General features: G+C 39.7%; 1 protein-coding gene across 4 annotated transcripts in view; it reads left to right on the top strand.

Annotated features, from left to right (window-relative positions):
- ARVCF (ARVCF delta catenin family member) overlaps positions 1-13,046 on the top strand; it is a 293,288-nt gene that overhangs the window by 211,243 nt on the left and 68,999 nt on the right. For all 4 annotated transcript variants that reach the window (XM_085302692.1, XM_085302693.1, XM_085302694.1 and 1 more), the window contains 2 exons: positions 2,134-2,633; positions 11,918-12,101. In XM_085302692.1, coding sequence (XP_085158818.1) covers positions 2,134-2,633; positions 11,918-12,101 — 684 coding nt within the window. The remainder of the gene's footprint in view (positions 1-2,133; positions 2,634-11,917; positions 12,102-13,046) is intronic.

Genomic DNA, 13,046 nt, shown 5'->3' on the forward strand with positions numbered 1-13,046 from the left:
CAAGTCAGAGGTGCTTTTAGCATTAAAAGCATTAATTGTGCAAGACTAAGTTCAGACTCCACCTCTGGTTGCTTTTTCTCCCCAGAGTCTGGTTTAATTAGCAGTCCCTTTAGGATAATACCATGCTCCATTTTCTTCCTGAGTTTTAATGGTCTGTATATCTTTGTGCATGACATGAGAAATTTTTCTGTAACATCAGTCGGTGCCCAAAGAGGAAGTTTTTAAGAATCGTTTTGTAGCAATTAAAACTTTGCTTGACTGAAATAAGTACAGTGYCACAGTAGTAGCTAATCTGCCTGGGAAAAAAACAGCAGGGCAAAAAACTTCAGCTGTTTAGAAAGGAAATAAGCTGTACTTGCAGATGCAAGTACATGTGCTGCAATTTTATTTTTAAGAATCGTGTGTTGGAAAGGCTGTGTTGTCTKGACTTTTATAGTCAAGTAGTAATCTTAACTTTTTATGATATTCGTCCCATCTGTCAGCTTTATGGAGCAGCAAAAGAAGACATACGTTTAACATATAAGTTAATGTTAACATACATTAGTTGGGAGGATGAAAAAAGAAATGAAAAAGGAAGGGAGGATGAAAAAGAAAACGCTTGGGATTTAAAACTGGATTAACTGAAGCTTTTGTTCGGATTGCCAGTAGTCACTTCAGCCCTTTACCCTTCCAAGGGAGGCTGGCGAGCTTGCGTGAGCCTTTGCCACAAAGCCTTGGAGCAGGGAGATTTCCACGCGGAACGTGCTTGAGGGAGTTCGTAACCCTTAGGTGCGAGTTGCTGTACTGCCCTGTGGGCTTGTTCCCCTGCAAAACTGAAGAATGAGCAAAACTTTCCTGAGATCAGTGGGTCACTGTACGCATGCTTCGGGCTTCCTCTCGTGCTTTTCGTATRAGCTTAAACGTTATCTTACGGATAGATGCACCTCACATGCGTTGAAGCTCCCCTGTAGTAACTGTGTGCGTTCTGGAGGATGTAAGGTGTCGCTTTAAATAAAAGACAAACTGTATCAGTGGATCTCAAAAACCAATTCTGAAGGTTTTAGTGTCTCTTCTTACAAAGCTGTTGCTGAAATCTTCTGTCTTAGCAGATAGTTGTCGGAAGTGATACGTGTGGGGAATTTTTCTGAAGGTTAGGGATTGTAGCTGTGGTGGTTGATATTAAGGGAAAAAGTAGTATTTGACAAAGTTGCCTTTTTATTTTTTTATTTTAAGAATATGGGAATTTCTGTTGTGAGAGAACATGTCAGAGCATCTTCAGCTGGGTTGATTGTGCCTTTGCCCTTTGTGTGAGCACGGACAGTCCTGTTTACAAGTGCGTTAGCTGGCTGCGACTGGCCTCGCTTCAGTGGCGCGCGGTKAATTATGGCAGAACAACGTGGGTGCAGTTCGTTCGAATGCTGTCGGTGACCTTGCCAGTCYCACAGCCTGGTTAGGTGCTGAATTCTGGGGGAGGGAGAAAAGCACGGACTGCTGGACTCATTTTGGATGACAGCAAGTTACTGTGGTGTTAATAGTTGACTTGGGCCTCTTGACTATCGGTTCCTTACTTTTATGTTGAGTGATTCTATAAAAGCGTGTATATTGTATGCTTGGATTCAGAACTTAACAGTTTGTCAAAGAAAAATGGAAAACTTGTGAGTACTGAAATCCAGAATACTTGTGAGAGTATCAACTTTTGCATGGAAATGTAGTGGATCTTTTCAGATTTGAAAGTTGTCTGTGGTCCCTTTGTGCCCAGGCCTTGAATGCCTTTAATTAGAGTTCTGGTTTGTTGCAGAAGTAGTGTCATTAATGAAGCTCAGTGTTTCCTACTAAATGTAATCCAGTTCTGTTATAATTGCTTTGCTAAGTGACCTAAATGAAAGCAATATGCTTGATGACTTGCAGTTCCTGTCATTATTTCGCTGCTAACCAAACAAATATTGTCCTACGGTCCCATCGTTGCTGAGTACTCAGCTATGCTTAATTTACATGTTACTGCAAATACATTATTTGAAAGTGTAAATATGTTGCCCCTAATGATGTTTGATGTTAAACGGTTTGATCGTGGGTGAAATCTGCATGCTGGCTCAGAGGCACASTGTTTAAATGTGCTGTTTTTCCTTTTTCTCTTGGGACTGTTGCTTCTTACAGGGGCTACGATGACCCTGTTGAGACGGAGATGGTTGAAGAGCGGATCCCTTACCTTCACGGTGGCTATGCAGCACCTCTAGCACAGCCAGAGAGAGGAAGCATGGCCAGTATTGATCGCCTGGGGAAGCGCTCCCCCTCTATTGACAGCATTCGGAAAGACCCTAGGTGGAGGGACCCTGACCTCCCTGAAGTAATTGCCATGCTCAGCCACCCTATTGATCCAGTCAAGTCCAACGCCGCAGCCTACCTGCAGCACTTGTGCTACGAGAATGATAAAATCAAAAAGGACGTGAGGCACCTTAAAGGGATCCCTATCTTGGTGGGCCTGCTAGATCATCCAAAACCAGAGGTCCATCGCAAAGCCTGTGGGGCGCTCAGAAACATCTCATATGGGAAGGATAATGAAAACAAGGTGGCTATAAAGAACTGTGATGGCATCCCAGCTTTGATCAGACTGTTGCGAAAAACAAATGACATGGAAGTCAGAGAGCTAATTACAGGTTAGTGTGTATATTTTCTTTATTAAATTATGGTTTAGAGGAGTCTTTTCAGTTCCAGGAACAGGAATTTCTGAAGGATAGAAGATTGAAGGAGAATCTGGATCACTGGCTGCAGCTGTTTCTCTAGCTGCACCATGTTCTTGCTGTGAATCAATGGATAATTTGGACTGACGTGCCCTTCAAGAGGAAGTCATCTGTGTACGTAGCACCCAGGTTTCCCTAAGTRCCGAGATGCAGAGGACACTTCTCGGATGTAGCATGCAACTAGATGTGATTGGGTTACTGGAGCTTAAATGAGTTACGGCAATTCATTGACAGGTAATTTGTAGTCCACTTGCCCTCAACGTGTTCTAATCATGAGGTAAGAGACGCTAATCAGAAACTTTCCTTGTTGAACTTCTATAAAATAATCCTGTTGCCATGTCCCAAGTACTTCACATTGATAGTACAGCCTGTCTGCTCAGCAGCACTTCCTGTCTTTGCTGCTGGGGAGTCAGCTGGGCTATATATAAGTTGTAGCATTTCAGTAGTAGAGGGTTAGGAAATGCTCAGATTTTAAGGAGTGTAGAGCCTGCTGTTGAGAAGCTCTGGACATGAGGATTGTTTGAGATAATAATTGGGAAAAGGAGAATTGCATTTCAGAGATACTCAGTTCATCTATGCTTTGCAGGGATTTTTCAATTGCTTATAACTTCATTATTCAACCTACTTCTGTTTGACCTTAGTCTTGGACATTGTTCAAAAGGAATAATAAAATATCTGCCAAGTTTCAAAGTTCTTCTATTAAGTAGAGAAGGGTGGAAAAGTATGTCAACTCTTAAACCAAAGAAAAATGTATTGTACTTCAGCCTCCCATAACTCATGGGAGGTGAAATGGATTTCCCCCCTCTTCTCAGAGGCAACAGGGGACACTTGGATGGAGAAGAGGAGCTATGTAGTGGCTTTCAGTGGCAGAATAGAAATTTTTAGAAAGTACTGGGCATGTGAAAATGGGTCTGGGGCTGAAATTGTTTAGCTATTTTATCCGTGTTGGATTTTTCCAAGCGGACTATCACAAATGCGGATTAAGCCTTTTGAAGTAAACATCATAATTCCATAATTGCCTCAAAACACATTATGGCAGCTCTCCAAGTTTTTACTGCTCAACAGTGGCACTGGATGTTCCAACTGTTCTTCCCCAGCCATTATGGGATATTAAGCACACTGGGTCTTAGTAGGCAATATAGAAACTGGYAGGGTGTTTTTCTTTTTTTCCAGTCCTGTTTCAGAGAGGTGGTGAAGGAGAGCTATCTGTTTTGTAAGAAATCCTTTAATTAGTACATGTTGGTTTTGCTTTGATTGTTGTGTGCTGTGTCTCTTGACGTAGGAACTCTTTAGGCGGTATTTGTAGTCTGTTGCACTCATTTAGTTTGGTGGCTGACTTATCTTTTTCCACTTTTTTTTTTTAAAAAAAAACACATTTGTTTATCTGCTGTTCTAGTTTACTCAAAACTCATTTCTGGAGTGCTGAGAAGGAATAAATTTATTTCTTCAACTTCACGAAAGGGAAAGTCAGTCTGTAATTTACTCTGAAGGAATATCATTATAATGTTAAGTGCTAATCAGTCACTTCTGAGATGGCAACAACAAACTAGAGGTTTTCTCTTTTTCTCTCTGAATGGTGATTGCTTTGATTTCCAGTTGATRATTAATTTTACAGTTTAAGTACATTGTCTGACACTACCTCCTGCTAATTAAATATAGCATTTTTGTTCCACTTCCCTTTTTGCTATTTAAAGCCCTTTATTTCCCTTTGCCACCATAAATACTGAGAGCATTAACCTAAGCAGGTGTCCAGCAACGGATGATGTGCCTTTAATCTCTACCTAACCAGGAATAATTTCATTCCACTTCTGAAGTGATTTCACCAGATCTGGTGTGAAATGTCCCAGCTTCAGTACAGAAGAGAACAGTATTCAGCAACACCTGCATGGCTGGTGCTGCTGTGCTCACACCTAGTGTTCACAACCCCAGCTGGTAACACGGGATGATCTCCAAAAGGCAGCAGAGAGGAGCGGGAGCCAACTTAAAATGCAAAGGAAGTGTTCAACCCAGGCAGCTGCAAGGGGGCCTGTGCTCTGCAGCACTGAAAATTCAGATCCTKCTTCTGATGGTCTCGTGGTAGAAATCTGAACGTCCTATCAAGTTACCTTTCCCTAATGATAAATCAAAGTCTACCTTTGCATCACAGTTCTTAATTCTGCCTAGAGAGAATCCTCTAGAGTCTTCGACAGTAATGCAGAAATTTCTTCTTTAGGTCAAAATGGGAGAACAGACAACAGCATAGGGTTATTTTGGTGGTGATGGTGGTTTTTATTTTAACAGGCTGCAGATTGAGGTCCTGTATGACACATTGACTTTGCTGTTTTTAATTATTTTTTCAATTCAGTAACGGCTGCTTTTTGGAAGCTGAATGGTAATCATCAGCTGGTCACTGCAGATGTGGATGAATGAGGAAATAATCCTGCTCTCAAAAGAGATTTATATAATTTAAATGTGCAAATTCAAGAGCAGTTTGGGAATATAGCTCTTGTAAGCATCTTAATTTTAGTCTTGAAGTCTTGCTTCCCTGGGTGTGGGACCCTGTGCCTGTCTGCAGTGCAGGAGATTGGTAGKGGCGTGCAGTAGGACATCCGTGGGTAGAGAGGGTGCCTCCTGGCAGGAGAGTCAGTCCCTGGCTTCAGAGCAACTCCAGGGCCTCTCATTAACAGGGTGATCTGACACAGCAGCCACAGCTGTGCTGAACAGTGTGTTAATGGAATGGGAAAACAGCCACACAAGTATGTTGAAAACTTGTAAGATGTAGATGCGGCAGAGTGTGAGGAAGGAATCGATGTGTGATACTCGCTGCTGAACGGCTGAGATTTGCCATGTCAGAAGTGTATTGACCAGCCTATTTCCCAGAATACGCTTTTTGGAGAACGTTGGTTAAACAAATGTATTGGCACTCAATTTTGTAAGGAGGCTGAGTATATGGATACTACGCTCCTGCCGGGTTAAGCATGTCTGTAGCTTATTTTTTTGTCTAGTAGGACTCTTCTTAACAGAACTGAAAGCCTTCTCTGGGATAATGTTGTATCTGCTTTGCAAGATGTTCTCAGTGCATCTGGAAATGGCACTAAAATGTGATGTTCCTCAGGGTAATACAGATATGTGAGGCATGTAAAAAATACTTTTAAAACTCAAGATGTAATCATAAAATATCATGGAACTCCCTGTTTGTACTTTTTAAAAGGTACAAAAATGTGTGCATCTCCTGCACTGGGAACAGCATGGTTGAATTATTAGTGTGTCCATAGGTACATCATGAGAGGAGTTGTAATGAAAAATATTTAGAGGAATTCTCCCTTGTCTCTGTCTCTAGTTGTCCTCCTGGGACTGTGTGCTGYTCCATTTTCAGTAGATCATTTTCTTGAGAAACAGAGAGAAATGAGGATTAGGCTGATAAGGAAAGAAATCTGTTCTGACTGGGAAAGCTTGCAAAAGTTTTATCTCGAGTGATAAGGTTTTGTGTGGAACCAATGTTCCCATCAGATATGCAAGACCAAAAATCCTATTACATTCTTTGACAAGCAATCAGAAGTTGGTAGTGTTAATGAATATTTCTGTTCCTTTTGAGAACGTTGAAGTGTAATTTTGCTGTTTAACAACATTGCACACTATTTTAAGTGATGTAGAATGATTTTTCCTGATGCTGCCTATTTCCAAATTAGTTTTAATTGAAAAATGATTGACCTTTAGAAAGCTCAGTAAAGGAAATCTTTTGATCTAATACTCTTCTAGAATAGAAACTTCCAAACTGAGCAACTGAGAATTCACGTCTTACGGGCATTTATGTATGTTAAAATCCTGTCCGCTGATCAGACAAGAAGCTCTCTTAGAAGTACTGTGCTATCTTGAACTTCCTCATTGCAGACTAATTTTTCTAGTAGAAAATGGAAGGATTAAGTCTAAAGAATCAAAAGAATACCACTTTTTGAAGTGCATTTTGGGACATAATAGTTCACGTGTGAGTTTCTGTGCTTGACTACAGCTTAGCCTGCAGATGCAGAGCTCCTGTCTTCAGGACTTAGAACAAGTCCAACAGGACTGTACACCTACTGTGTCAAATAGATGTGTACAGGATGAATCTACAACAAGATGTCCCCAGGAAACGTATGCAGTGTGCTGGTTTTTCATGTGATAAACGATGTTGGATGGATCACAGATGAGGAGTTAAACAACTTCTTGATTTGTTTTAATTTAATGGTAACTTTGGATTTTGCAAGTAAGCACAGAAGGAAAAGATTTTACTTGGGTTTTAGAAGATAATAGCAAGTATATATTCTGGCACAATGTCTTTAGAAATCTTTTCAGAGTTAACTCCAAGGAGGCGCAGACATTAGAAGTTAGGGCTATGACCCTAATCCTTTAATATGACATAAATTGGATAGAATTATTTATACTTTAGTCATTTTTAATCTATTTTATGATAATCTGTATTTTTGAAATAAAACTGTGTAGCTGTTGTCCCCTCTTAAAATGCTGAAAGGAGGGGTAATGATTATGATTACAAATATGAATGTATATTACAGACAGTGCTTATGAATGAAATAAAGACTTGATCATTATCTTCTGGAAAGCAATAATTCATTTTTTCTCTAGTTCTAAAATGCATATGGTCTGCGATCAAAAAGGCAAACGCTTTCAGTGAAAGTGTGTGGAAAATTTTGATAAWTTTTTTCCCTTACGCTGCTGCTCTAGTGACTTGATTTCTCTTGAGTGATATTCATCTGAACTGATTAAACTTAAGAGTTTTAAAAGCAGTGTTTCCAGCTTGTTAGATCATTCGTGTGTTATGCTAATAGATGCAGAGTGTGATCCTTCAAGGTGGAGGTCAGATTTGCAGGGATCGTAGTCTTCTATTTCCTCCCCACACACACACCCAGATTTTCTCTTGGATCTTCTCAGGTTTTTTTCAAGAGCTGAAAGGATGCTGGGATTTAAACTTACTTAGTTYGTAACTCTGAAGGAGAAAGTGCATTGTCACTGGTTATCTGTATCCCTTCTTGAGGGATGTTTTCCCCATGAAGTCAACCTTGAAGGTGAATCCTTTCCCTGCCACAAGGCTCCCTCATCCCTGTTTGTCTCGGGCTGCTCGTGTACACTTTCCTTCTCTGCATACTGCTCAGCAGAGGGATTCAGCTGGTGTTTTCTCCTCATGCAGCTGCCAAGGAGACTATTGTAAATTTATTTCATGTTTTGACTTTTTTTTGAACATCTTGAAGAGCTTTCTGCTATATACATATATTTTATAATAGGGTATTTTTATGCCTCTTYGGAGAGTTTGATGTGTTTTCTATGAAATGTTTGCAAGAGATGGGAGGCTGGTGAGAAAATGAAAAGCGTGCAAACTGGTTTTTGTTCCTTCAAAGGAATAGGGGAAAGATCTATTTAATTTTGGTCCTTATTATCTTTGTCTTGCTGCCACTGATTTCACAGTCAAAATGTTTGCTCCTAAATGGTTTATTGCATAAATTTTAATCAGCCTTTACTAGAAATTATGGATGAACATGTGCAAAAGCTCTTTTTGTACATATAAGTAGTTCTCCTGTTGGTTTGGATGGGATTGCTAGCATTAGTGAAGTTGATTTGTGTGCTGTGAATTTACAGGATTGTGCTGTTTTCCAGTCTGGTTATGATTCTGYTAGATCCCAGTTGGACTTAATCTCTTTTGAAATAACTACTAGTGATTAATAATATAGAAGATAGAGAATTTGGTGATTATTTTATTTTGCAGATATGTATTGAAGATTTAGAAATCTAGACACAAATCTCTGAGCAAAAGATTTGAGTACTCAGGCTTTTGCAGAATCCTCTAATGTTAGAGCCATTGGAATTTTTGTGGGCGTTCTGACTTAGTAAAATATTTATCTGCCTGGCTCTTCTTAAGCCCTGAAATTTCTTTGTAGTTTTATAATAAAGATGATAAATTATGCCACTCTTCCAGGAAAGAGGAGAAGGCGAAATCTCATTTTARATGCAAAAGATGAATTTTAAGGAAGGATCCCTTAAATAGGAAGGGCTGTCAGGTTTTAAAACTGAACTCTTTCATGCACAAGAGACTTTAAAATTCTCCATTTTTCAGTTGCAGTATTTTGTCATCTCAAAAGAATAGAAATACAGAAACCYTAGGAATGCTGTACTGGATTCCCTAGCTGATGCCATCTTTTCAGATTTCTTTTTTTCACTGTTTCAAATATTGAATGCTTCATTTACTTTCCTCTGAAGAAGTCCCAGAGTAAGTTTTRTAGGCCAGGGCATTCTAAACCCCTTCCTGTGGTTTGCTACAGAGATGATTACCCTGTGTAGATATCTGAATTTTATCCACCTAATTCAGCCCTGGATGTTCTGATTTTTGCACTTAAGTCTCCAAAGTACTGAGCCAGCAATGCATTTAAAGACCTAAGTAGAGTTGTTATTTTAAGTCATTGAGTTTGTTGGTATGCTTAAGGAATTGCCATACTGTGACTAAAGAAAGACAGTCTAGTGAATTCAAGATGCTTAAATCTGATAACTTGTACATCAGTTTTTATAGCCTTATAAACATTGTCTTGCATTTTTTTTCTTATGTGATGTATACTTTTGAGCCAATTTGTTTTGAGAACTGGAAGCTTTCTTCYCCAACAAAATGGAGCATTTCCTGCTTGTGTTTTCTTTAATTATCTGTTTTTTGGTGGCTTCTGCAATGACAAAGGGTGATTTGTTCTGATGAATGGAAATTACTTTATTTTGCRTATGTTATCTTGTTTGAAAGCTTAAAAAGAAAAAGTAAATGCTGAAATTCTCTTAAAATGTGTTGTCTATGAATGACAAGGGAAATAAGCCAAAAAATAATATTTTTGGATGGCCTCAGGAAAAAGACCAAAAGTAAAGAAACRTTATGTTAACATCAGGGGTTCATTCTGTTGCCTGCCTTAAGGTTTCTTTAACAACTGATACGCTCTCAAGTCCAAACAGATGTCTGGATTTTGTAAATGCCGCTCTGAGCGGAAGACACCATAGTGTAAGTCTTTGGAGGTTCTGCTAACCATCAGCTACTGTCACACAAGTGCCACTCGCTGCTTGTAACAGATAAAATTCCCTTTCGGACCTGGTACCTAGCATGACCCTATATGGATGCTGCTCAGATGTTAAAATAGGACATGTGGCATTTGACAGTTCTGGGCRGTGGTAGTGAAAGCTGGAGCGTGAAGGAGAGTTTCTATGAGGTTGCTTGTTCCTCACGCAAGATGGTGCATGGCGTTTTGGGCCGTGGGCCTGCCGCTCGCTGCTGCACTGCTGCCGGCTTCGCGCCGGCCGCCTCTGCCCGTGAGCCAATAGACCTGGGATAGACTGTTTGAGCAACGTAATGGGTGGAAAATGAGTGGGCAGAGTCTTYAGGAGCTTGAAACTTGTATGTTTTGAAACTTGGAGTGCTGAGAGGGATTGAAAGAGAAGGTTGTACCTCRTCCCCTTGTCCTTTGTCCCCTTGTTTTTCTTTTCTTTATTGTTGTTGTTTTAAACATGCATTTAGAGGCAAGCATCTACAACTTGTACTGCCACTGAACAAATTTGTGGTTGTTACAACACAAGGAGTCTGATATTAATATTGTATCCGCTTAGGCAGGACTTCCGTATGCCCTAGGAAATTTAACTTCTCCGTTAGTCTATTTGAAATCTTTCTAATTGTCACACTTTTCCTTGGAGATCAAAGTAATTGTGTATCTGACTCGGGCCAGATGGTCTTCCTGATGGTTCTCGAGTGTCGCCAGGCTGGGCCCATGCAGGAATTCTCTCTGAAGTGAATATCCTGGTTTAGGCCGGACTTCAAAACAAAACAAACACAAAAACCCATGAACTGTTTAAAATTGAGATTTGAAGGATTGCTAGTATTTTGGCGTTAGTTTACAGGACTATGTGAAATATGGAAAACTTTAGGGAAGTCTTCAGCCTTTGGACCTCAGAGATGAGATTCTGCTGAAAGCATGGGAAGAACAAGAGCGGAGGCTTTTATCTGTGGTACTTGTCAGTTTTATAAAGGCAGATGGTGTAATATTCATGTGTTTCATTCTGTGGCTTTGCTTTTCTGTATAAGAAATTCTGAATAGAAGGTTGGTTTTTCATCTGAAGCTTTTCTAAATGGTGTGCAATTAATGTCACAGTGAACAAGCAGTATTTCTCCTACAACTTGGTAAAATGGCCCATGATTTGGCCTTCTTTCCAGCAAGTTGAAATCAATTAAAAAGAAAAGACTTGCTTTATTGAGTGTTTTTATATGTGAATATAAAAAGTTCAGTAAGTTCAGTAAGTTCATATCTTCAGTGGACAAGTCTGTCTTTTTTTTTTAATGCTGAAGTTCTGCGATTTTAATTTTGACACAATTTAAATAAAATCCCTGACATACCTGCTGCTAAACTGGCGAAGTGTTAAATTTACTATGTACAAACTAGTGCTTTTACTAGTCTAATGTATTTCCAAAATATCCCTGCAGCCTGGTAAATCCTCATTGGACACCGGTACAGGTCTACTGGGAAGTTGTAGTTCATCTCTAGAACAGGGTACTGTGACAGTTGTAAGGTTGTTCTGACTTCGGTTGTGTTGTGTTGATGTTTAGCTTCAGTCTGCTTTGATTCATAATTGAGGTGAAAACGAGGAGGCAGAGGAGGACTCGCAGCTCTCGGCTTTTTCAAGGAGTCGTGTACTTGTGGCACCAGGGGATTTGAACTCAGATGTTGCCTCTGACAGCAAAACGTGAAAGTAAATRAGAGAGAGAGAGAAGAGTCTTGAGTGAAATATTGTCTCTTACAGACAATAAACGTAAGATCAATGATCCTCCATAAATTCAGCCTTGTTTTTAGGACTTCCTCAATATGCTGGTCTCCCGTCTTCCGTGAATTTTTGCTTTTTGAGGCATAGATAGACTTTAAAATGTAGCAATATGAAAGTTTGTATGTAGCAAAAAATCCCATCAATCTCTAATAGCACATCACATTTATATACTCTGCAGCAGGATCTTATGACTTCAAAGATGTGCATGTCTTAATGGAACTGCCTTTGGAGGTGTTCCCTAAGTTACAGGCTGATTTGGAGTCTCAAACTTCAAAAATGGTTTCACATTATCATTTTGTTTTGTGATTTAGTCTTCTAGTGATTCTCTGTAATGAAAGAGAATAAAAAGTATTGCTGTCTTGTTACTTGGTTAGTAATCACTGTTTTTCCTGAAGGCACCCTGTGGAACTTGTCYTCTTATGAGCCCCTGAAGATGGTCATCATCAACCATGGTCTGCAGACACTCACCAATGAAGTGATTATACCCCATTCTGGCTGGGAGAGCGAGCCAAATGAGGACTCAAAACCTCGCGACGCTGAGTGGACAACTGTCTTCAAGAACACTTCTGGCTGCTTACGGTAAGGCACAAATGTGGAATACTAGTCTGTTGTTCACTGCATCCTGTGTTTAGCTTTTTTTAGTTATTTTTATTTGAAAGAAATACCATATATTTTCCATTTTGGCAGAGATACCCCATTTCGATGATCATAGTAGCAGTGTCAGTTATTAGCGTAAGGGGCACTTTTGTCATAAAATCTTGTCACTGGGGGTCTCTCCAGTGGGATGTGTGTGAAGAGTAGGACATTTATCCAGATGAGGTAGTGGAGACGGAGGTCTCGGATGCAGTGGAGAGCAACCCAGATGAGAGGTTAACTTCCACACTGAGTGTAGAAGAAGCATCTCCCAAGGCAAACAGTACCATTAAGTGTTGGGAATCATGCTTCARTTTTGTGAGGTGCACTGTTATCAGGCTGTTTCTGCAAATTTTGTATGTTCTCTGCTTCCTATGATGGCTATGTTTTCATTTTGTCAAAGAAAAAATGAGTTTTCTAGCAGCTCCATCTTTGTTCTGTTTTAGGCTTCCTCTTCGCAAATGGTTCTTTTGTAAATGATGAGGAAGAAGTTTTGTGGAATTACGTTGACCTTGAAACATGGGTCCAGTTTTAGTCTCAAACACTTGCAGAAGTTACTGGCATASTCTTATTTTAAGCTACATTGAATAAGGACCTATTGGAAATTAGTTACAAACTTGAGCTCCAGAGCGTTTTTAGTGTTTCTTGCAAAGRAATCTTTCTGGGTTAGAGATGGTATTTGCATTTCTGAGAGCACCTGCAAAGTGGGAGAGGAAATGTTAGAAGCTGAGGTCAAAGAGTTCTAATGTTCTTTGAAAAACCTGAAGAAGCAATATTCCTTACACTGACTCTTTCACTTCACTTTTCGCAAGTGTTTTGTAAATAGCATATAAAAAATACAATAGTGCAGATGCACTGTGGGATTCTTCAGTTTTATGTTGGAATTTGTTG

Source organism: Rhea americana, unplaced genomic scaffold (assembly GCF_003343005.1).
Source record: "Rhea americana isolate MKP2758 unplaced genomic scaffold, rheAme1 scaffold_191, whole genome shotgun sequence".
NCBI classification, from domain to species: Eukaryota; Metazoa; Chordata; class Aves; order Rheiformes; family Rheidae; genus Rhea; species Rhea americana.